The sequence below is a fragment of the Kryptolebias marmoratus genome, linkage group LG2 (genome assembly GCF_001649575.2).
Source record: "Kryptolebias marmoratus isolate JLee-2015 linkage group LG2, ASM164957v2, whole genome shotgun sequence".
Taxonomy (NCBI): domain Eukaryota; kingdom Metazoa; phylum Chordata; class Actinopteri; order Cyprinodontiformes; family Rivulidae; genus Kryptolebias; species Kryptolebias marmoratus.
The window spans coordinates 10,236,740-10,260,368 of NC_051431.1; the positions used below are offsets into that span (position 1 = coordinate 10,236,740).

The 23,629-nt window shown below is 36.6% G+C and overlaps 1 protein-coding gene across 3 annotated transcripts in view; it reads right to left on the minus strand.

The window, feature by feature from the left end:
• Nucleotides 1-2,029: 2,029 nt before the first annotated feature.
• The window catches only part of LOC108240951 (neprilysin), a 32,741-nt gene continuing 11,141 nt past the window's right edge, over nucleotides 2,030-23,629 (minus strand). For all 3 annotated transcript variants that reach the window (XM_017424774.3, XM_017424773.3, XM_017424776.3), the window contains 19 exons: nucleotides 15,938-16,018; nucleotides 15,509-15,604; nucleotides 15,267-15,385; nucleotides 15,100-15,168; nucleotides 14,517-14,651; nucleotides 13,235-13,336; nucleotides 12,990-13,126; nucleotides 12,770-12,863; nucleotides 11,628-11,756; nucleotides 8,506-8,604; nucleotides 8,357-8,434; nucleotides 8,026-8,129; nucleotides 7,612-7,670; nucleotides 7,395-7,514; nucleotides 6,933-7,066; nucleotides 6,486-6,551; nucleotides 5,771-5,866; nucleotides 4,899-4,975; nucleotides 2,030-4,718 (listed from right to left, as the gene is read on the minus strand). In XM_017424774.3, coding sequence (XP_017280263.1) covers nucleotides 4,619-4,718; nucleotides 4,899-4,975; nucleotides 5,771-5,866; nucleotides 6,486-6,551; nucleotides 6,933-7,066; nucleotides 7,395-7,514; nucleotides 7,612-7,670; nucleotides 8,026-8,129; nucleotides 8,357-8,434; nucleotides 8,506-8,604; nucleotides 11,628-11,756; nucleotides 12,770-12,863; nucleotides 12,990-13,126; nucleotides 13,235-13,336; nucleotides 14,517-14,651; nucleotides 15,100-15,168; nucleotides 15,267-15,385; nucleotides 15,509-15,604; nucleotides 15,938-16,018 — 1,895 coding nt within the window. In that variant the 3' untranslated portion in view covers nucleotides 2,030-4,618. The remainder of the gene's footprint in view (nucleotides 4,719-4,898; nucleotides 4,976-5,770; nucleotides 5,867-6,485; nucleotides 6,552-6,932; nucleotides 7,067-7,394; nucleotides 7,515-7,611; nucleotides 7,671-8,025; nucleotides 8,130-8,356; nucleotides 8,435-8,505; nucleotides 8,605-11,627; nucleotides 11,757-12,769; nucleotides 12,864-12,989; nucleotides 13,127-13,234; nucleotides 13,337-14,516; nucleotides 14,652-15,099; nucleotides 15,169-15,266; nucleotides 15,386-15,508; nucleotides 15,605-15,937; nucleotides 16,019-23,629) is intronic.

Here is a 23,629-nt window from a genome sequence, read left to right on the forward strand (position 1 = left end):
TCAGCAAAGTGTTGCTTCTGTGTTTGACCTTCCTGTCTTGGGATAGCAGCTACATGTAGATTCCAAATTATTGCATCAAATTGACTATTATTTCCAACTGAAAAATGTACAACTTAACTAGTTTTATTTTGTATTTTTTAAAGTTTTTATTTACTAGTCCATAGTTAAATTTTAGTACTAAATGAAGCCCAAAACTATCAGTAACCTTTCTGTGGCAGAATCAGTCGTTTTTTTGTTCTACTTAATTTATGAAAATAAAGTAAAAAATTACCACTGTAATAATAATTTAAGAATTGTTCCAAAAAGGCTTAAAAAGCCTTTTTAAAATAATAATGGCTGATTATCAGAGCGAGCACAGTATGAGTGCACTTCAAAATAAGAGTGCCTTTCAGCTGAAGTGTGCAATAGCGTGGTGCCCACCTGTTTTATCCCCAGTCTGAAACCCATTCTGACTCATGATCCCATCCCAGCATATAATTTGCACGTGTCTTTGTGCATCTGCACATGTGCAACCCAGCATGTGTTCTTTTAGGTGTGTTTATGCTCCTTTTCTAAAGGCTTCAGACTCCGCACACCATTCTAAACATTGCCACACACGCAGGCATTCCAGCGGCGGCATGTCCCCCCCACCCCCCCTCATTACCACCACACTCACATACACAAACACATGCGCACATACCACAGGACCCAATGCTGGGGTCACCCAAAGGGCAAACACCCAAATGGAATCATTTTATGACAACAGGGCAACAGAGGGGAGTGAGACTATATTGAGAGGAAAAACAAGGAAGGGTCTGGCATAAGTAACTTTTAAAACACTGTCATGAAGCTTTAAGGTTTAAAGGTTTCTCCGCAGGGCAATAAATTTTATATCAGGTCACCTTTCTCGTTACTTTTCAAGTTGAGATAGCTTCCTGGCTGTTACTTTGGGATAAGGCATCAGCAGTCTATAATGTTCGAAGTGGAAAACATTCAGCTAAGCCTCCCAGGAACATGCTGAGGTGTTGTAATGTTAGCTGCGAGGGTAACTAGCATAGCTGCTAATGACGGGGAGGGTGAGAGCACGAGGAAAGTGGGTGGTGTGAATTTTCAGTTATCTGCCAAAGTGCCACCAGGCAGCAGGAGCAAACAGGGGGAGCTTGACAGTAAGCAGTGGCAACCGATATTCTGCTGAAAACACTGCTTGACTGACTCTCAGATGTGGAAATGTGTTCACACACACACACAATTACAGGGTTTTTAAGCTGCCGCAAATACATGAACAGAGTATGAAAGAAGAAAAACAAGAAAAGTTAAAGGAAAAGTAATACGATCTGACTGGTTTGACTCTGCCACACTGGTGACATTCAGTGGAATTCGACATACCCCCAAAATGCTGTTGGTCCTGCTCTTAAATAGCATCATTGTTCAGTTTTATTTTTCAGCTTTTCTCTTTTTTTTTCTTTTAAGCACAAACCACAAATTTTTTATATAGTGCAGGGAGGTGGAGACTGTCAGTAAAATGTAAAATATAGGCAAAGTCAAGAAATTCCTAGATTTACTTGTTTGCACAAATTTGTATTGGCCCCCCCTCACCCATTTTCTCTTCACAGCCTGTTCCTTGGTATATTTGTTTGCAATTTCTTTTAGAGTTTGTGTTCAAACTACTGTCCTTTCAGTTCTTTTACATTGGAACTTGTTCAGAGTTTGTTTTCCATACCCTGCACATCATTGATCATTTGCATCTCCTGTTTAACCCAGTAACCAAGTCCTATTATCAGGAAATGCATGTATTCATTCACTGGAATGCGAATTACATTTATCCATTTCGCCTTTGGAAGTAATGTGCATTTTCCTTTCTTGTTGGATTGCGTTGTCTCAAGCTTTTAGTACAACAATTTGCTCATATTCCAATGCTTAAAAAGTTGAGAAAATGTTTGGACCGTGTTGCATTCAAATGAATTTATCCATTTATGTTTCAGAATTTCAGCAATAATCAGAATTAAGAAAACGGAACATACTAAACAAGACAAATCACCTGCAGACTAGGTGTGTTATCTAAAGATTTATTTAAAAGAAGAAGAAAAAGGCTTTTAAAGATTAGTCATTAGTAGAAAGTATCTAAATACAGGCAACTGAGGTATATCTTTTTCTACGATTAATAAAATGAAAAAAAAAAACCAAACAGCTGTGAAACAAATCAAAAGGCAAAACAAACTGTTGGGACCCTCCGCCCCCCCAAAAAAGAAAAAAAAAAAAACTAGACATGAAGTTGTTTAATGTGATGATGCATCATTTGTACTAATTTTTAGAAAAAGGCAAACCAATTAATACAGACTAAGACATTTTAACATGAGATAATAAAACCCCACACACAGATCTATGGAAATCCACAAGAGCGATACAATGCTTTTCAAATACTGTGTTAAGGTTTAAATTGATGTCACCATTTGTTTGAAAGATCCATCGCAACCAGTTTGTTGGATTTTTATCATTAAGACTTTCTCCAAACACGGGTTATATCTAAAACTTAAAACTAAGAAAAACCAAGTTTGAGTTTAACATTCTCTACTTTTAGATCATCTTGCCAAGAGCTAAGAAGAATATCACACCAGTTCCACACCAACATATATCCAGGATAATCAATAAATTTATGACTGAAAGGTTACCAATCAATATTGTCTTGCTAATATGAAAAAAAAAAATAAAACTGCAGAGACAGGAAGTCATTTCTTGTAACACTTGGGTTGCTAGGCAACTAGTAGGGACTGCATGAAGTCATTGCTCCAGGCAATGTGACGTTAAAGGGATAGTTCAGATGGTTTTTAAAGTTTTGAGAGCAAATTCTGAACACTTAAAATTTTACCTGTTGTAGATGGTTTTTCAAATTACCTCAGTTTGAAGAAAGTTCAACTAATCCAGTCAGAATTAAACAGCTAGTCCAGAAAGTACAAAGTAGATTACCATCATCTTGAAACAACTCCAGCTTCAAAAATTTACCTGTGGCAAATATCTACATTTTATAAATCTTTACAACAGCCAATTTTACATCACAGGCTTATTTTAGCAGAAATATGAAGTGCTACCACAAGCTGATGCCGCCATTATTTTTGCCTTTTATTATTAACCACAGAAATGTTTGCAAATAATAGTGTAATGTGAAATTGACTACGTTTTAAAAAACAAAAAAATAAATAAAAATGGGGTTTAAACTATTTATGTGATCCACTTTCAATTCCAGTTTTTAAAGTTTGGAGAAATTGCTTTTCCCCAGACTTTCTTGGGTCTATTCAAATTAGTTGTTTACTTTTTAAAAGTGTGTTGCTGCTTTTGCAACTCCAACCTTAATTATAAAAAAGCCATCTACAACCTTTCAACAAAACTTCACCTTAAACTCAAAAAAACAATCAAACTGATCAATAAAAGTCACCTTCTACCAAATTATTGAATAACTTCTTGATTTGGCACTTTTTTAAACTATGCATGTAAACTGACTTTAACGGGCGCCAATCGACAATTCTTATTATTTCAAGTCATTTCTGTTTATGCTAAAAGGTAACTGACAGGTGGCTAGCACAGAACCAGAAGTGTTGTAAACTTTCCTTAATTCTCAAGAAACCAAACAAGCATAGTAAAAAGTTAAACTACTTCTTTAATAATATATTTTTTCTGATTCTCTCACAAAGACACTTATGACGGAACACAACTGTAAGGCATACCAATTAGCTTGGCCAACAGCAGGCAGTGATCATTAATGACTTACAAAAGATGATACACAAAAGACATCCACAGAAACATTAGGAGGCTCAGGACATATGAAAGGGGTCTGGAATTTGTAGATTGTCTTCTTAAAAAGGCAAGATCTTGTTTTGGTTAATAATCTTTATTCTGCTAACAGCAATCTCATGTCAACAGTAATTAAGTCACTAACTTATGTAAAACTGTATTGTAATATGTGATAACAATTAAATATGTTTAGTCTATTTAAAATAACTTGATTTAGTGATAGATTTACCTAATTTAGTTGCGTGTATAAACAAAATATGTAGGAGAAAAATTGTATAACTTGTAGGCTAACAAAGGCTGAAAACAGAGGTTTTATGAGTGTAAAAGCTGAGTCCCACATACAATACAGTGGTTTGGCCCGGTTGCATGGTGTGTTTTAGAGAGAGTGGGTAGGTGGTGTATTAATGTGAGAGTGGGCTGAGCACATTTCTGTCCATAACCATTGCCTACAACTTGTAAAGCATTTTGATTGAACACTTACATATGCTGTCACAAAAAAAAAAAAGAAAACCCATTGGCAGATTCAAACAATAAAAACGAGAAAAACAGAACCAAAAAAAAAGAAAAGGTTATTGTATCCAGTGAGTTGAAAGAAAAACAGGCTGATTTAATGATCTACAGTATCAGAATTTGCGAGGCAGTGCTCATTCTGCCCTCGAGTATACAGTCTGCTGCTGCATGTCCATTGATGAAGCGCATACTGCAGAGTCAGTTCATCAGCCATGGTCCATCCAGTAAAGAACTAAGGGAAGCCTCCACCTCCCTGTAGCCCACTATGAGTGATCCAGCAGTCAGAGGGGAGAGGTACAAAACTGGTGAGGGGACAGATGACCTGTCCCAGGAGCCCTTTAGTTCACCACACACGGCAAACTTTTTCAGGGACCATGTAGCTGCTTTTGTTGCAGCTGAAAGCTTTGGCAAATTCTGGAAAATTCTGGAGGGAGCCCAGTACCCTGTGGAAAAGAAAAAAAAGACTGATGTTTAGAGCTGACTTAAAAGATTTTAGTAAAGGTTGGGGTTTCTGATAATTTAAAACAAAAAAAAAAAAAAAATCAGCTACCACTGCAATTTTTTTTTTTTTTTTTGCCAACATTACATTTCAGACCGATGTAGAGTAAATACTGACAGACTACCTGAATTTCCCTGGACTGTGTACATCTACTTTAATGGAGTTGACAGCTTGCTCTGGTCGATGTGTTCCACACCACACCTGAAATAGCATGTACTTCATTAACCCAATACATGGCTACAGACTAATTTTCTCATTTATCCATCCATCAACTAAAATTCACTAAACCGTTAAGCCATGAATCAGTGTAATAATCCCATCAGGCAGGTAATCTTTCATCCAATTCACAAACCCATCCATTCATGCAATGATCACCAATTTATCTACCCATCAGTCAACAGTTACAGGAGCAGAAGGTAAATGATTTTTGCATTTTATGAACTTAAGCACACATTTCTAAGTTACTATATACATTTGAGGTTGCAATAAAAATGTTAACTTTGTGTTTTATAATATTGGCATATCACTATAAAAAACTGATTCTTTTTAAATTTCACAACAAACGAACACTTGGTGCCTTCTTTTTTTAAAAAAATGTTTAAAAAAAAGTTCAGATCTTTTGAAGTGGGTTTCTGTAGAAAGTTATGAACAGTAACTTAACTGTTGTAACTAGCTCTTTAAACGTATCAGTTTTAGAGAAAAGTTTAATTCATCATTCAGTCAGAATTGAAGGCTTGTCTGAATAAAACTCAAGCCTAAAGTGGTTTTACGGTTTTTCCACAGTTTTCATTTTGAACTTTATCTTACAAATTATAAATGTCTTCCTTTAACTGCCTGTAATTAAAGACCTTAGACTGAACTTTTGCAAACTATTTTTACTTGACTATTATGAGCTTAGGCCACTCACACTTTTTTAAAGAGATTCATTCATTTCTTAATTTTTTTTTCCCCCCCACCTCATACACTGGTCTCACCTACTTTTAGTGAGTTCATTACCTGAGCAAAGTTTAGAAAGAACAGCTGATCATGGGAAAGGTCGATGCCAGGCAGCGGCGGCTCCTCTCCATTGTGCGTCACATAATTTTTGTATGCCTATCAAAACCAAAATAAAATTATTTCACATCTAAATACTTTTGTCTTTCAGTAGGAAAACTTTTCTTCCCCCCCAGATCCTGCTGATTCATATGCAGATATTTATTTGTAATATAAATTCTCATTAAAGGTTTTATTGTTCAGAATATTGCTGTTCTGGAAGCTGCCATCTGCCAACTCATTTGCAGCTGACAGGGTAGAAGCTCTGTTGATGGAACTTTTGTTTTAGGGTGCATTGTGAATCATGAGCAGGTAAAGATATTTTCATCTCTCAAGACATTTTAATTGTAACAGGTCACATTTTTTTCATATTTAGATAGTCCTATTAAATTTCTCATGTTCCAAGACAATGTACCTGAAATGCACAAAATAATGTTAATTGATAAGAAATACCAAACCATTTCATTGACAACAGAATCTATTGCTTCTGTGCAATCAGACAGGTGAAAATCTACTCAATGGGAGTTTAAAATTAGCTGAATCTACGGTCTATCAGGTTATAATTAGAAGTTTTTATAATTCAACCAAAAAAAGGGGACTCCTTTAATAACTTTACATTTGTGACTTACTTGCTAAAGCAGGAAAAACAAAACTTTCCTTTTATTTTTGGGTTTGTTACCTGGTATGCCTGTCGAATCCCTCCATTGTCAGCTATGTTTTCCCCAAGGGTGTTGTTACCATTTAACTAAAGGAAAAAAAAAAAATATATGAACAGAATCAAAACGAGGTGGGAAGACTTAGTTTCTCCCTCCATATTTCAGCAAATTGCAGACATCACTTTTTGGAATATATAAAATTGCCCAGGGAACAAAAGAAGCATTGCTCAAAAAGACAGTGCAGAACCAGAAGATAAGGGGAAAAGTACTCGTATGTAAACAGAATATATTAAAGTCACACCGAGAAACTATAAAGCTGTATGGCAGAAATACTAAAAATGACAGATTGATAAGCTTTCAAAGCTAGCAGAAAAGCTATTAAATAAGGTAAAGCCAGGTTCATAGAAATATTTGAGAGCATGTTGCTGAAAAGAAACAAAATGACTAAAGAGGTAAAATTATTAACATACATGTAGTCCATTGGCCAGATCCCAAGAAAAATTGCCATACTGATCAACGATGCACTTGGACAGCTCCAGGAATCTGTGGGTAGAATCTGGTGTCCACCAGTCTTTTAGATCACCATCCTTATCATAGTTACGACCTAATTTAAAAACCACAAGTACAGCTTAATCTTTACATCAATTGTCAGCAGTAATCCAGTAGATGTTTGCATGCTTCCATTTCATTTGTTTTTTTTGCCCCTCTTCTAAATGAATTAGTACACATTAAGAGTTATATTATTGAAGGGGAAAATAACTTGCAATGACAGTGCAAATAAAAAAAAAAGTCCTGAGGCAAAGTGGAAAAAAATGGAACAACAAAGCACTAAATGGCACCAGTTACATGGAAAGATGTCTATTCAAAAGACTAATGAATCTGCCACAGCAGCCCCTAAAAGGAGACACGAGCAACAGAGTGAAAAATCTCACCATTGTCATCAAAGCCATGTGTAATCTCATGACCGATGACCATGCCAATGCCACCGTAGTTGAGAGATTTAGCCTGGCCTTTGCTGAAGAAAGGAGGCTGAAGAATGCCTGCTGGGAACACTGATAGCAGTACAAAAGATTAAAAACTTAAATTGCTACACTAAATTATCCTTCATCTTTTTGAATATTTAATGCATTTGCTGATGCACAGTTATACCTATTTGGTTTTTGCTGGATGAGTAGAAGGCATTGACAACGGCAGCTCCAGTTACCCACCTAGAGAAAAATTAGGACGTTTGAATTAAACTATGGTACGATAAGGAGCTTGGAGGCATAGTACAAATCATATTTGATTAAAACCATTGAAATTAACCTGCAGCTATAAATACTCAGGCCAATGTTGGGATCCCTGCTGTGCAAAGCTGAACTCTAGGAGTGTAGGAGTTTGTGTGGGAGAAAGTGAATGCACAGAGCTAAAAATGAGGTAGATACTCTAGTGGGTCACACCACAAGCACCATAAATGAAGTCATTTCAAATGAGAGATTTAAATACTCAACACTGCCGCTCTGAATTACAACACATCTGGAATAGGGCTGTTAATTCTACCCCCCACCCCAGGGGAAAGCTTACTCTTCTTTGTTGACTTTGACTCTCAGTTTCCGCAGGCGCTTCTTCTGCACATACTCGAGGTTTTGTAGGATGTTTTCAAAGTACTCCTCTGCACTGTAGCTCAACTAACACCAACACAGCCAGGGAATCAGAGAAGGATTAGCAGTGATGAAAGCCATCAACACTTGGTCATATATTTGACAGCAAAACTCACAAGTCAAACATTCTCTGAAATGTTTTCATTAAAAACTAAAATACACCATGAAGCTTTTCTGTATTCTGTTACACAAAATCAATGAAAGATGGAAAACTTTCATAACTGCATCCACCCCTCCCCCCCACAGATACTCACATATTTGTACTCATTGTCCAAGTATTCATCATCCATGATGTTCTCAGAATAGCCAATGCGTTCTCGAATAGCTCGGGCCTGTACCAAAGTAAAGAAAAATATAAATTCTGTTGTACGTTATAAAATTTAATTTTAGCCTGGTTTTTCACCTTTTTTTCTGCCGCTTTCTTTGTTTCTGCATCCATCCAGGTTAGGTCATCGAGGTTACTAACAAACACTTCCCGAATGTCTTTAATCATCTCCTCCATCTAAACGCAAAAAATTAGTCTTAAAACGTTTTACTGATCGAATGAAATGTACATCATAAAAAGCCATCTGTTCAGTTACATCTGAGTGTCCTCCCTTCTTAAAAAGATCTACAGGAGTTAAAAATAAATAAATAAAAGACTAGGCAAATTGAATGGTCCAATTTTGACAATTTTTTGCAAGCAGGCTAGTGATATGTAAAATATTTGACTTTGAGCAGTCGACATGTCTAGAAAGGGCACCAGAGGACATACAAGTGGTGGCATTGTGAGCTGAGCCATAGTATATCAGGCACTTGCCAAAAGGTCTGAAAGTCAGTCAAAACACTGAATGAAGGTCAGACACAGGATGCCTCAAGCACAGATAAAATTAACAGCACTTGACAGAGTTTAATAAAGGACATACTGTACTGTGGGTTTGCATCATGCATTTGCCCAGTATGTCGAATGTACAGATGTCAGTGGCCAATTGTTGAAACCAAATGGGTATGGTCATCCATAGACTCACTTAAAGTTCTGGTCACCAATACAGAATAACTTTGTATGCAAAGAATTTCAGTACTCAATACCATAGATATGCCTGCCGTTATCAGATGGCATCGACCCTTTACAACACCCTTTGACATCCATGCCTCAGCAGTTAGTGTCAGCTGGTCCTATATGTAGGTTGCCATTAACATCAGTACTGTAATTGGAGTGGTGCTGTTAACTGGGACGCATGAACTGATAGTTGGACATGATCCACCTAAGTTCCACAGAGGGCCATGCACACTTTTAGTCATGTTGAGTTCTTCCTAATGGCTTGTTAGGTCCTCTGATTTCCACCCCCAGTCAAAAGTGTGCGAGTTCAACTCCAACCCAGTGTCTGCTTAACCTTGAGGACCAGTTACAACAGCTGTACGCCAGTTTGCTTCTGGATAGGATACAACAGCTGTGAGACTTATGCACCAAATTGCTGATTATATTCAGACCCCGAGGTGCCATCTATTGACACCCATACTGCCAACCTGGTTATCCATTTGATCTGATATTATAATCACAAAAGTCACATAACCTTTTACCCAATTCATCTGGGTGCTTAACTTTGTCAATGAGTGTATTTGTTAACATTGGGTACATAACACTTAAACTCATTACAAAAGTAAATATTAAAATCAAATGTTAGATTATGTACTTTTAAGATGCTTTGCTTGCAAATGTAAGTGTATTAGTGCAGGGGTGTCCAATCCTGGTCCTCGAGGGCCACCATCCTGCATGTTTTATTGTTTCTCTGCTCCAGCACACCTGATTTGAATCAATGGGTGATTAACAGGCTTCTGCAGAACATGAAGAGGGAATTTAACCACTGAATCAGGTGTGTTGGAGCAGGGAAACAAAACGTGCCAGATAGTGGCCCTCGAGGACAAGGATAGACCACCCCTGTATTAGTGATATCGGTCCATTTTAAAGTTAACATAATTGCGTCAAGCAGTTAGAATTTACAGATTTTCAACCTCATTCAAGTTGTACCATTTCAATTAGGCTCACATATAAGCTATACTACCTCTACAAATGTCTCAAAACAAATGCACATGTATGAGAACTCTAACAATACATTAAAGATAACATGAAAACTTTAATTGTATAAGCTGTGCTGCTCATTTTCAATTCCAGGAATTTTAGAACAGTTTACGCACGCAGTGCCTCAAACCACAGCAAGAGGCATCTCTGCATCTCATATCATGAAGTAGACTTCTTGTTTACTCATTGCACAAAATGTTAGAGAAGTTGTGGTTTGCTGCAAAGTTGGAGGAACCACACTGGAGGTTTTTAGGGGAGGGGAAGAAGGAGGGAAAAAAAAAACCTTTGTACCCACACACGTTCACAAACCATCTTTAAGCGTCATATAAGTTTTAGTGTTTCTACCCCTTCTTCAGTAAACACTTTTACTTCAGTTTATTTTTAATCAGACATGCACATCAGCCATACATCAGCACTAAAAAAAAAAAAAAAGAAAAAAAAACTCCATCAGCAGGCCTAAATTCTTTCATAAGATACACTGGATGGTTCTGGTTGTTTTGGATACCATGTGTAGAAATGTGTGTAGAGAGATGGCCCAGTGGGGATGTGGGTTGGATTATTAAGAGGTTCATCGACAAGTCATTGAGGTTTCTACCTCTGCGAGATCTGAATTCCTGACCGTTCATTTCCAGTCATGGAATGAAAAGTATGCAATCCATTTAAGAAAAGTAAGAATTTCTTTGCAGAAAATATGAATTTAATCTGCTTTGTCTTTAAACTTATGAAATCTGCTTTGAATGTCAAGTATTTAAACAAAACATATTTCCACAAAGTCCTTGCTGGCACTCTAAAGTTGTTACAAGCGAGCATGTTTGACATATTGTGTCTTCATGACTCCAAGGCTTGTTAGGATTAAAGTTGACCAGTTGCCAAGTCAAACAATGCATGGTCATGCCATGACAGACATGTTAGAGATACAAACTTTCATGCCCAAAGCAGCTGAGTGTGTGTCTTATTAAAAAAAAAAAAAAAAAAAAAAATTCAGACCGTAACAGCAGGAAGTTGGGTATAGGAGCTCAGTGCCAGAGCAGGCAAAGATCTTTACATTATTCGACACAGAATTACGACAGGGTCACACACACACTTTTAATCTGCCACACACATAGCTCTCACACGCAGTTGAGATTTACAGTGTGGGTGGTGTGAGCATGATAACAAGGACACCTTGTTCAGCTGCTTTCAGTGGATGCAAGCAAAGACTGTACTGAGGTAGAGCAGAGACAAAAGGTGACAAAAACAGAGTCAGACTAGCTGCCTGAAACACATGTTCTCATACGGCATGTATGAATAAATGAATATTTAAAAAACACCCACACAATTTATGTTCCGTTTAAAAATGTCAATGCAAAAGAAAGCAAAAACATTCACATTAGGACACGCATTGTACTAATAAAATGGTATTCAAAGTAGCTTCTCTTTCAAATCTATTCTGATCAAATCAAAAGCCTACTTCACCTTCTACTCACCAGTTCTTTACTCTTTTCAGAGAAGGCTTCCTGCACATACAGCCGTCCTACAGCATTGTCCATGTTTTCGTTGACGTAATGTGCACACCGTCGCCACACAGCGACCTCTGATGTTGTACCAGACAGAGCCTTTGTAAAAACAAGGAACAGTTGAACTGGTCCACCTTTTTTTGTCTTTTTTTTTTTTTTTTTTTTTTAAAGGGCATACAGTAATTTGAATTGTACTTTGTACAATGTTTAAAAAATTATGACTAACATGAGCTGCCACCCCCCCAAAATACCAAAAAAAAACACACAATGTTACTACAAATGGGAACATTCCTACCTGCTTTTTTTAAACAGCATATGCAGGTTTGAAATTAAATTGAAAGACTGAATCAGATTTTGAGGTTTCCGATTTCACAAGGATTTTAACAAACCTATTTTTAAACATTCTATACAATTTTGGCTCCGTTTGTGTTTTGTGAAACTGTTATGACTATTTAACAATGTACTTGTAGATTGTTCTTTAAACAACTTCAGTTTGGAGAAAAAGTGGTAACTGTGACCCAAATGACAAGCTGATGGATGGTCTGAGCAGGGCCAAGATTCAATAGGATTGCTGCTGTCAAATAACATGAATCTATGGAGTTTCAGACTGGTGTTAACATTTTACATCACTGGTTTTACATTACTTAAGTATTTACCTAGAAATCTATGGTTGATTGTAAATGCAAATAGTGCAGCAGCATCTAGATGTAGTTCTTCCAGTGCAGCCTGGGATATGTCTGGCAGGATGGCAAAATCTTTCTTGGATTAATCAAAATGCAAAAATTGACAGTTGTATGAAGGCTTATAAATGAGCATTTTCATGAAATTCAGCCCGTTTTGTTATGGCAGCAATGCTCTTTGATATTGGTCCTATTTAAGAATGCCATTAGCTTGTCAAGTCGGTCATACATTATTTCTCCAAATCGAGGTTACTCAAAGAGCCACAACCTTTACACAATGTCTTATTTTAAAGTATCTGAACTATTCTTTTAACCTTTATTGCTTACATCATGTTCCCATTTTTTTATTCTCAGTATTCATTCTCAAACAAAAGAACTTTTGTGTTCATCCATTTTTAATGTCAGTGTGAAAGTTAATTGGAATCAGGATACCTTGCGGAAAGTATTCCTGGTGTCTCTGTAAACTCTGCTCAGGCCCACCACCATGTGCATAACAAAACGCCATACCATGTAGTTCTGCAAATCTCTGAGAGGGAAGAAGGAAAGAAAAAATGTTTTTGTTTTTGTTCTCACAAAGCTATGGTTCAACAGCAATGGGTGACCACAATCCAACAAATATGCAAAATCACTGCAAAGATTTATGAAATCCCACCTTTTCATGTATTTGGCCAAGACTAGGTTGAGTCTTCTGTAATAGTTGGGAGAGTAGTTTATGACTTTCTCTGTGCTGGGAACGCTGATGTTGACTGTATTCATTATCTTAGCTGTGAAGTAAGTCCAGTTGAATACCTACGGGTTAAGTTGGGGGGGTGAACAAAAATAAAAATTGCATACCAGGGGAGCATGAACAATAGAGAAAAGTTATTTAAAAAAGGAGGAAGAAAAAAAAAAGTTTACTTGTGATTCTACTTCAAGGGTGAAGTTCGCATTCAAGTCTCCCAGTTCCATTTTGTTGTAGAGCAAAACTGGGTTGTTTCGATCCTCTGGTGTATCAGTGGCCTGAAGGAGAGCAGAAGAAACACTGAAAATTAAAGAATCCCATAACAACCCTATTGTTTCCTGACACGTGTACACCTTCGGTGAAACAAACATTTAGCAGCCCAGGAGGCCTCGGTCTGTAAATGTCAGATCTTGATGGCTTTGACTGCCTTGTAAATGAGAGCAGCCAAGTGGAAGGGAAGTGAGGCATATCAGTGACATAAGCAGCTCAGAATGATAAATGGGAACAGGAACCTGTTGATGTTGAAGAGAAAGTTTAAGTTAATTGGGGTTTTTTGTTTGTTTTTAAAAACACTGGCCATGTTAACCCAGCAATACTGTGACTCCTTTTTTTAAAGTACAACTATACCATTTGAGGTGCTAACATGAGTTGACAATAGAATACTACCATTTCTTTAGAGGTGAGTTTTAAAAAAAATCATTTCTACCACGGAAATGTTTATATACCATCCAAATGATTACATTCATCTTTAGACAGAGGTTTTTCCATTTTCTGTCACAAAATTCTAGGCCAAAAAAAAGGAATCTAAAACAAAAAAATCAGCATATTAGTGTTTTTGTTTTGTTTTCTAAAGTAACTTGCAAGACAAGTGTAGTTTGTGTGTACGTACATCAATACATAATCCAGCCAGGACAAGTCCACAAAATCTTACTTATTGCTCAATACAAAATTGATTTTATTTGGAGTGAAGATTGTACAGAACTGCAGTTTACAGAAACCAAGGTTTTAATTGAGCCAATAATTGGATTATAAAACGGGTATCAATTTATGAGAGAGAAGTATGGGCAGCAGTCGGGTGATAAATGATTTTTACAGTTAACTACAAAGTGCTGTGTTAATGGCTAAAAGGTACCAGAAGCAAATAATCTAAAGTCTGTATTGCTAGTGAAAAAGAAGGTGTCTTTCTGTCAATTTCCCAAAGGCCAATGAGTGCTGGGGCACAGAGGAAAGAAAAATGATCCAAGCCTGCAGCTTTATGGCTTGAGAGCAATATGAAAATATTAGTTAGCTGTCCACAGAGCTGCAGCCAGTTCACCTTCTAAAAGTTTACATGTAAAAAGGTTATGTGCATGTACTAAACACACAAATATAAGTACTGACTTTGTGTAGACTCTTTAAAATGTTAATGGCTGTTAAAATGGGAACCTTAAAGAAAATTAAGTGTAGGTGTGTGCTTACATTGGCAATGTCCCTCTCCAAGTCCATAATTTGCATCACCTCCTCTCTTATGCGAGTTTCATTAATTTTCAGTCCTCGATCAGAGCGGATCAACTTAGCCAGGTCAATCATGAACTGCTCGTAAGCTCGACATACCTGTTAACACACACAAACACAGTTTTCATATAAACAAATCAGGAAGCAGCTCCACACATTTATGCACAGAAACAGTTCTGAGTCAGCCAGCCAGTCTTAAAACCTAGTAATAGTAAGTACCGTTTCCTGCATATCAACAGTTCAGGAGCTCCAGTCACACCAGCTGGTCTACACTGGGTCAAAACCAAATTTAGTTTTCTTTAATTTTCCTTTGCAAGTTAGTACCACGGTTGTATGTGCACGCACACACATGCCTGTGTGTGCATAATTGATTCAAGTCCTACAAGACCATGTACATAAATCATTATTGCAATGTTTCACACAAGTCTTCCATTTGCTGGGCATATCCGTTTTACAGAAACTGATGGCATTGAACAAGACTCCATGGCATTGACCCAAATTAAAATAAAACTTGTGTCCACAATAAAAGTTTAAAACTGAGGCAAACCTCTGCATAGGGACCATCACAGGAGTAGTAATCTCTAGAAGAGAGGCCGAGGCTTGTCTGTTGGTCAAACTGGCAAAAGCATAGAAGCAAAAGTTACATGAACAACATTTATGTTGCCATAATATACTGTAGGTAAAGGGTTTTCTGGCAGCATATTTTCTACATACATGAATGATATGTGAAGTGGAATCCATGTCATCGGTGCCAACAAAAAAGTTCACCAGGAGTTGAGTTCCATATTTCTCATTTAACCTGGCAATGACATCTTCTAATCTCCAAGTTTTCCCTGAGGAAATAAGGAGCAGGAAGAAGGTAAAAAAATAAAATAAAAAATAAAAAAGTAGTGTCATAAATGACACTGTATGATAGTTGTGAGTTATATACATTATAAAAAAAAAAAAAGCCAAACCATAGTCAGCCTCCCAGTTGTCCACAGCTATAGGCCACTCAAACGCATCAGGCAGCATGTTGAGCAAAGGAGCTCCTCCTCTCAGCTCAATTAAACCTTTAAATATAGACAATTACAAAACGCAAACAAGTTGTTGTTGGTGAAAATAATCATTTTTTAGCAATTATGATTGGATGTTTATTAAAGTATAATTTAGAAAGCATTAGTGAGTTTTTTGCTGAAACCAATTACCTCTGCAAGCCTTTACCTATGAAAGGCTGAAACTGAAAGAATGGAATTCTTATCATTTAAAACTTTACAATAAAACAGTATGAGATGTCACCTTCCAGGGCAGCAATACAAAAAAAATACTAGTATTACCAAACAGATTTTATTTAGTCTTTTTTTTTTTTAATTATCTGCATTAACATCTTCTGCCTGCTGACTCACTCTCGTTTGTACAGGACTTGTAAAGGATCTTAGCCTTGGTGAGGGCTGCAGCCTCCCCCTCCACAGTCTTCTCAAGGACAGCTGCAAATAAAACAAACAGAGCAAGCATGAGGAAAAAAAAGAAAAAGATCAATAAGTGCACCTGAGGTAATGTGAGAAAAAAAAAAAGTGTATATGACTGCAGGAAGAAGGTTGAGTTGTTTTCATCTTTTTGAAGTCACAAAGAGATTATGTTGGCCTGATCCACTGAATTATTTTAAAATGAAGGCAGGTTTGTCCCGGTGTCACTCAGAGAAAGTGATGGTTTCAGAAAACGGGCAACAAAGTGCAATCATTGACAAAACTGACAGAATGCCATTTTTTCCCCAAATAGGGGGGAGATTATAAATGGATTTGAGGGGAAAACTACTTCAAAGCTGCTCTTCAGTACAGTTTAGGCAGTTGTAATTATTTTGCAGATGGCAGCTATGGGGCTTAAAAATACGGAATTTTAACCAGCTGTTCGACAGACCTTAAACGTTGGCAAAGAAAACTTTAATTTTCACCTTCCAAATATGAACCGGGGGTTCTTAAACAATCTCAGTTTGGAGAAAGCCTAAATCTGACCAGATTGACAGCTAGTCCAAGTGGAGCCAAAACCAAAGTGAATTGCTGCCACTTTAAAAGCTTAAATCAAATATTTTTAGTGTATCATTTTATACGCTAACACTGTAGTTAATTTTGCAATTCACACTACCGAAATCCATTCCTGCTGAAAGTGCCCTAGGCTACACAAAAGTGCTACTGCTAGCTGCTGCCATTTGTGCTTGCAAATAATCAGAATTCTACAGTTGAAGAGTGCAAATAAGGGCAATTCAAAAAAGGTTTATAAAACATAACCACTGACATTTGAGACTTTCACTTTAGTTCAAGCGTGACCAAAACCAGCCAGTAGCTTGTCAATCAATTCAAAACTAAACTCTTCATACTGGAAGTTTTTCCAAAGACTTTAATATATTAACAGTATATTTTCCCCCACATAAACCCCATTTTAAGAGAGTTGTCTGAATAACCTACTTCACTCAAAGGGATAGTTCAGATTACAGGTTTTTTAAAAAAAGTGCAGTTAAGGGTCATTTAAACAAGTTTAACGATGCCACCTCAGGACAGAGCATGTCTCTAGGTACAGATAATCAAAATGAATGATAATGTGGCATAAATTAAGCTGAGAAGAGGAACACAACAAGACTAGTATACTTCCTTTCTGCCATGTCACTTGACAGAAGCCATCTACAGATAGACACTAGGAATTGATAATGAGCCCAAATATCAAGCACCACTTATTGTATAGTTTAATCATTAGTAATGCAAAAGAACTCATTGTTATGCTCTTGGTGGTAAACACCCTGTGCATTAAATCCTTCAAAGCAGGAACTCCTTACTTTTAGTCAAGTGCACAATTAAAAAGAAAAAAAACAGCAGTAGTTTAAGTTGCAGTTTTAAGTACTAGATTACTGACAATTTTATTCATTAGATCTTTAAGTTTTATAATGTAACATCGGGGGAAAGTCTGCATAATAAAATAAAATTGCATTTGTATTAATTCAGCAGATGTTTGCTTTTCAGAAGAATAAATATGGTTGCTGTCCTTGCATTTTAATTGCAAGTACTAATGAGCCACTAACTGTTTTCTAGGTACCATTAAGCTTTTAGGGTCAAATAGTTTGCTCTGTTGGGGAGTTTAAGTTTTCATTAAGTCACTTAACTGAGATAATGCCAATTAGAGTTTACGTTACAAGGTTTCCCATACAAAAGCCTCTGATATAAATGGACTTTAACACAAAGTACAGAGAAAATTAAACAATTACATCTTAATGCTTTCTTTTGGGGGTGACATTTTTTTTGACCACAGATTTGGTCATTATCTTTTCTACTTTGTTAGTCAGTTGTCGTTTCTCCTGCTTGGGGACCTTTATGTTGAGTTTTATTCATTAACAACGAATCTCAAAGAAAAAAAAAAGATTGCATTATGAATAATGCATGATCTAAATCTCTTTTAAGTCCAACAGCCTTGTAATAAACTTCCTGTACATACAAAATGTATGCAAATGGCTGAACCCATGATAGCTGTAGCAGTGTTCATGAAAGCGCAGAAGACAGAAATGGCCTTTGTGAACTGCAAGTCCAAAAAAAATAAAAAAACAAACCCTCACTAGGAATTCTTTCATTACTATAACAAATTATTGCTTTGATGTACACTGCAGAGCAAGACTGAAACTGATGTGTTTAACATTTTAGACTCCGTATTTAAAAAAATTTAGGTTTCTGGTATTACTGTTGGTTTTCATCTCTCTCAGGGGAGACCAAGTTTCCACAAATCATTGGTATTTGCCAATTTACCATTTTAAGATTAGTATATTCACAGGAAATCAGATTTGCTAGCCAAGTTAGGATATTGTACGTGTGTAAACTACAATATAATTTAATTGTGAGATATGGCACAAGCAAAGCAAAGGTTTATTGTCAAAATATGTCTTTTCGCAATGAGTGAAATGTTTGGAGAAACCAGATTAGAAAGTTTCAATATAGTTACATACATCTTAGCCAAGCATAAAGAAAATCTCCACATTCGGAGCCAGTTTTAAACTGATTTAGTCTTTTGAGTTTTTGTTTTGCCTGCCATTTATTTAGAACACAAAGTCATATCCAAGAGTTAAAAAGGTAAATTTGCAAAAAGACAGGGTTACCTCTGCCAACAAGCAACTTACCAGCAGACCTGTTCTCCTACTTTTAGAAAGAGGAACAAGAGCAATTCAAGTAGTTCCTAAATATTTGCACGTGGAGACTGGCCAAGTTGTTGATATATTTAGATCAATAAGTAAAGCACACCCTATTAAAATGTTGTTCTGGTAAAAGTATAACCACTACTGGTAGTACAGTAGATCCAGCCAGTAAAGGAGCAATGCTTTTAACCTATGAAGTAAATTTAGCTAATGACCAATTAAAAAAAGGCATCAGCCACTATTCATCTACAAATTGAGTCAAGTTCCCACAGGTCTTCCCCAGGATTTATTCTGTGCACTCCTTGCATTTTGGTGCACATGGTTCCAGCCAAAGGCTTTAGTTTAATAACTATAACTCGTGCTTAAATGAGAAACCGCATTATAAATAAGACAATATCAGTTCTGCTATAACTCTAACATATGATTGTGGAAAAAGCGACTAGATTTCTCAGAATGACAACCTCTGAATAGAATTTATCCAATTGTTCATTTAAAAAGGTTTACCTTGTAAGCGGGACAACCTTTTGACTTTGACAAGCCTTCACAGATCCGAACACGGCTTCGGCATTGCTTGTCACTCAAAGTGTTATCTCAAATGTTGCATCAACAGATGCACACCATCACATTCTTCATCTCAAAGCAACACTGGGATCAATACAGGAAAGAGGATGGATCTTAAATTACATGGAGAGCTGAAAAGAAGCTCTCCCTTGGGTCAAACAGGACATTGCTCATGTCACTGTGAGTTGGAATCAAAAAATAAAGCTGAGGGTACCAAGATTTTTCCTCAATGCAATTTTGGGACTGGGGAAAAAAACAAAGAATACAAGAGAGCTTGTCCAGCTTCACTTTATTTTTGCTTCATCTTAACTATTTAAGACCACCTGATTAAAGAAAATCTTTGTTTCGATATGTGAATGAAAAGAGGTTTCAGTACAGATTTGCATTACCATTGTGCCCTCTATTAGCAATAGTAAAATTATTTTGACAGAGTGCATGCGTCTAAAGATGGTGACACTACACAAAAGAGTGATCTTGTTCTTAAAGTGTTACAAATTGTTTTTAAAACTTGTACAGTGAATTTTTGGTGTGCGGGCCAATTAGTCATTTATTCATAATTGCTGCTTTTGGGTCCATCCCCTATTACAGGGAGTTTTTGGATAAGTTGTATGTCCCATCACCAAGAGGTGAAAAGCTGTGCGTAGTCATTTGTCAAGTTCGCAACATCTTATGAACCAGTGAAGGGAGAAAGTTTCCCCAGATAGAAAGTGAAACATTTTCCAGTTACAGAATAGAAGTCCAACCATTTTGCTTCTTTGTTGGTTTGAATTTGCCATGCCCTGGATGCCTGAGAATCTACAGCAGCATATAACCAGTTTTACAGACACTAGGTTGATTTAGATAATTGTCAAAACGTTAAACAAAAAAAAAAAAAAAAATTATATATATAAAATAAATGGCCTTTAAAAAGCATTAGGTACTAAAGTAAAACCGTCAATTTAAATTGATCTTATTAAAATTTAATGAAATAACAGACTCGCAGTGAAGCCCAGAGTTTGACGTGATGTAACATGTTGCAAGTGCAACTGATGCACCAACTAGTCAAACTTGTCTGTTCGTTACTCAGCATTTCCATCTTTTATCCAAGTGTTTTATTAGCCTGGCCAAGCTGAACATGAGTCATGAGATTATGCATAAAAGCTGGATCATTTTCAATCATCTATGAACTGCAGATGGGAAAAGTATGAGATCTTTTCTACAAGTTCAATGGCCAGTCTGAGTTCGGGTTCTCTCGTGCGTCGCTGTGAACCATCCGACTGAACAAACAAAACTATCACTATAAACACTGCACGGGGGGGGGGGGGGGAATTTAAAAAAATAAAAATTTGCCAGTATGACCGTATGACCGCTAAAAGAAAATAAATAGCAGGGGGCTTTTGTGTTTTAATCCTGTTGTAGTTTGACCGAAGCATATCAGACATTTAATATGTCAGGAAATCCTGTTAACTTGCGAGTAAGGGGCATAATGGACTCCTTTAAAAAAATCAGTCTTTCTCCTCCTTTTTGCATGAATGAGCCTGACTACAAGCCATTTCTACCCTCAGTTCTCTAATCCTTTTCCCCTCATTACCATGTGTGCTCTATTTATGTGCTCATTTAATCGTAATGAAGTTCTAACATGAGACCCTTCACAGGGCGCTTCCTGCAAAGGGCACAGATCATGTGTGCATGATTAGATTACCGACTGCCAAGCACTAATATTTAACCACACAGCAAAGGCTTACCCTGAAACAAACACTTCTCTAGCCTCATGGGTGTTTGTATTTGGATTTATTTGAGAATGGATTTTGTGCCACCTGATGTTTGTTTGAAGATTTCACGTCAGTTTGACCAGTATGATACAGAATCCAAATCTTGAGCTTCTGCCTGCGTCAACTTTATCCCAGACTGTTTCTCATCCTACAAAGCCATTTCATTTGTAATATTGTTGCTAGTTTTGAGTCAACTATGAAAATATTTACAAAAGGTATCCAAGAGATTAGCTGAAGCAATAAATTAAAGCAAAATTAGAGTTTACTGGTTGGAGGTGATAACCAAAGCATTTGCTAGAAAAATAAATTTTAGAAACATACAAAAACAAGTTTTAAATAGAGCGACAGAAACAAGTAGACATTTTGAGAGTTGTGGCCCACCTAATGTACCATCCACACTCTGCAGTTAACAGTAGGTCTATCAAGCTATCAAACTGATTAATAATCTATGTAAATAGGACCAACCGTTTAAAACAAAACATCACTGACAAGACTCATTGTGAGGAAAGTCACAAGTTATACAAAGCTACATTTTGTTTTGTTTTTTTACAGAAACAAAATGAAACTGATTACTCATCTACAGATTCATTAGCATTTAGAGCAGATCTGCACTAAACTGAAAAACTGTCATTGCAATGTTTGTTCTACAGAGTACACTGCAATTTAAAACAAAAAAGTTTGTGTAGAAACAATCTAGTATGATTGGGGTAGTTGTAAGGAATGCATTTGCATTAAAAACAACACCCACACTTAAGTGTCTTCTTGTAACCTTGGGAAAAAAAAAAAAAAAACATGGATGAAAAGATGTTCCCAGTCTGGAAAACACTATGAATAAGTTGGGAGACTTGTGGAAACATAATAAGTCCACACAGAATGAGTTTATCTTCTGAGGGAGAAGATGTACATTTAGGCTTTGAGGAATAAGCTACGAGGAATCCTGCATCATCTAGTAAGACTATACCAAACAGTCAAAGAACAAAGTGTGCAACAGCTTAATCCTGTGTTAATAAGACAGCTCAATTCCCAATTAACATGAATCTGGACAAAAAGACAGTTTTATTTTAGTGTACATTTCTTAAATGAAGTGGGGGTGGGGGTGACCTTGTTACTCTAATCATTGTAAGGAAACACAGCAAGGTGCCTTTGTCACCATTGCAATCTATAGAAAAGTCCTTAAACTCTGACAAAAAATAAAAACTTCATTTAATTTAACACATGATCATACTCTTAATGAAACCTACTACATGAAACCTACACCTACTTAGTCTTCAAGTTCCTTGGAATTATTTGGGAGTCGACCAACTTTTGCACACAGAAGAAGAAAAAAAAATGGTGGTGGGGAGGGGGGCAAAACCATTCAGTTTTCTACTTGTGCAACAGTTAAACAGAAACATCTCATCTTAAAAGCTAATGTTGCTTTTAAGATGAGATTTTTGTAATGACAGAACTAGTTGGAGATCATTTTCCCCCCAAAATCAGAATCTTTTCATTGGCTCCCAGTAGAAGTCAGAATCCTTACAACCTAAAGCTCTCAAAGATCAGGCTCAGTAAAAAAAAAAATCTCAAAGCTGCCACAGTCCCATATTACCTTAACTAAGCACTTCCCTTTTGGAATGCAGTCCTGCTTTGATTCCAGGAGTTAGAGTGGGAGGCAGAACATTCAGTTATCGTTCCCCTTTGAGGAATCTGAACCCATACTGGGATCAGGAGATGAACACTCAGTTCTAAAGCATTTAACAGAGATGGCTGAGCTCCAATCTCCTCCTCAGCAATTTTGTCATTTATCTGGTCACTGGGATGTTCTTTGAGATACATTTGAACCATTTGTATTGAAGTTCTCATCCTTAACTTTTTTCTCTCACATGTCATGATTACCTCTGGGCTCTAAACAACTAAAAATTTAAAGAAGGTGTCTTACTAGTTTCTAAAATCACTAGCATACAATCATTAAATGCTTTAATTTTATCATATACAATACATTTAAGGGAGCAGAAAAAGGCTTTGAAATTTATGGTTAAACTAAAATTTAACATTTGCATTTTGCTTAAAGTTTGAGGAAAAAAAAAAGAAAAGAAATCAAGCCCTGCTAATCTTTGGCACATTCCATTTTGCTACTACATTACTTATCAATCAGAGACCATTGTCACTAGCAATATTAATTTATGGTGTGTTCTTACTTTAGTCTAAATTTATCCATTCATAAAACAGAATTCTTAGTCCAAATGCTCTTAATCTAAGAAATACCCAAAAACATGAAGATGTACACTGCTTAAGCTTATGTAGCAGGCACTGACACACAAGACTCCACTTGGTGATGATAACTACATAATGTCCAACATTATTCAACCTCTCAAAGCAATCCACCCTTCTCCTCACTTGATGTTCAAGTCCCACATTTTGGTCTATTTTACTAGCCTTTTCCCCTCGTCTGTCATTTCATCTCAAATTTATCAAAGATAAATAAATAAAATAAACAATTATACTGTGCCTGTTGTGCTTTTCTTCTTCCAAACACAAACTAATTAGTAATTAAAATGCTCATGGTCAATTGGACAAATCATTTCACAGTATGCCACACCTGAGGGTGGGTGTGCAAAGGGGGGTGATTGGGGGGGGGG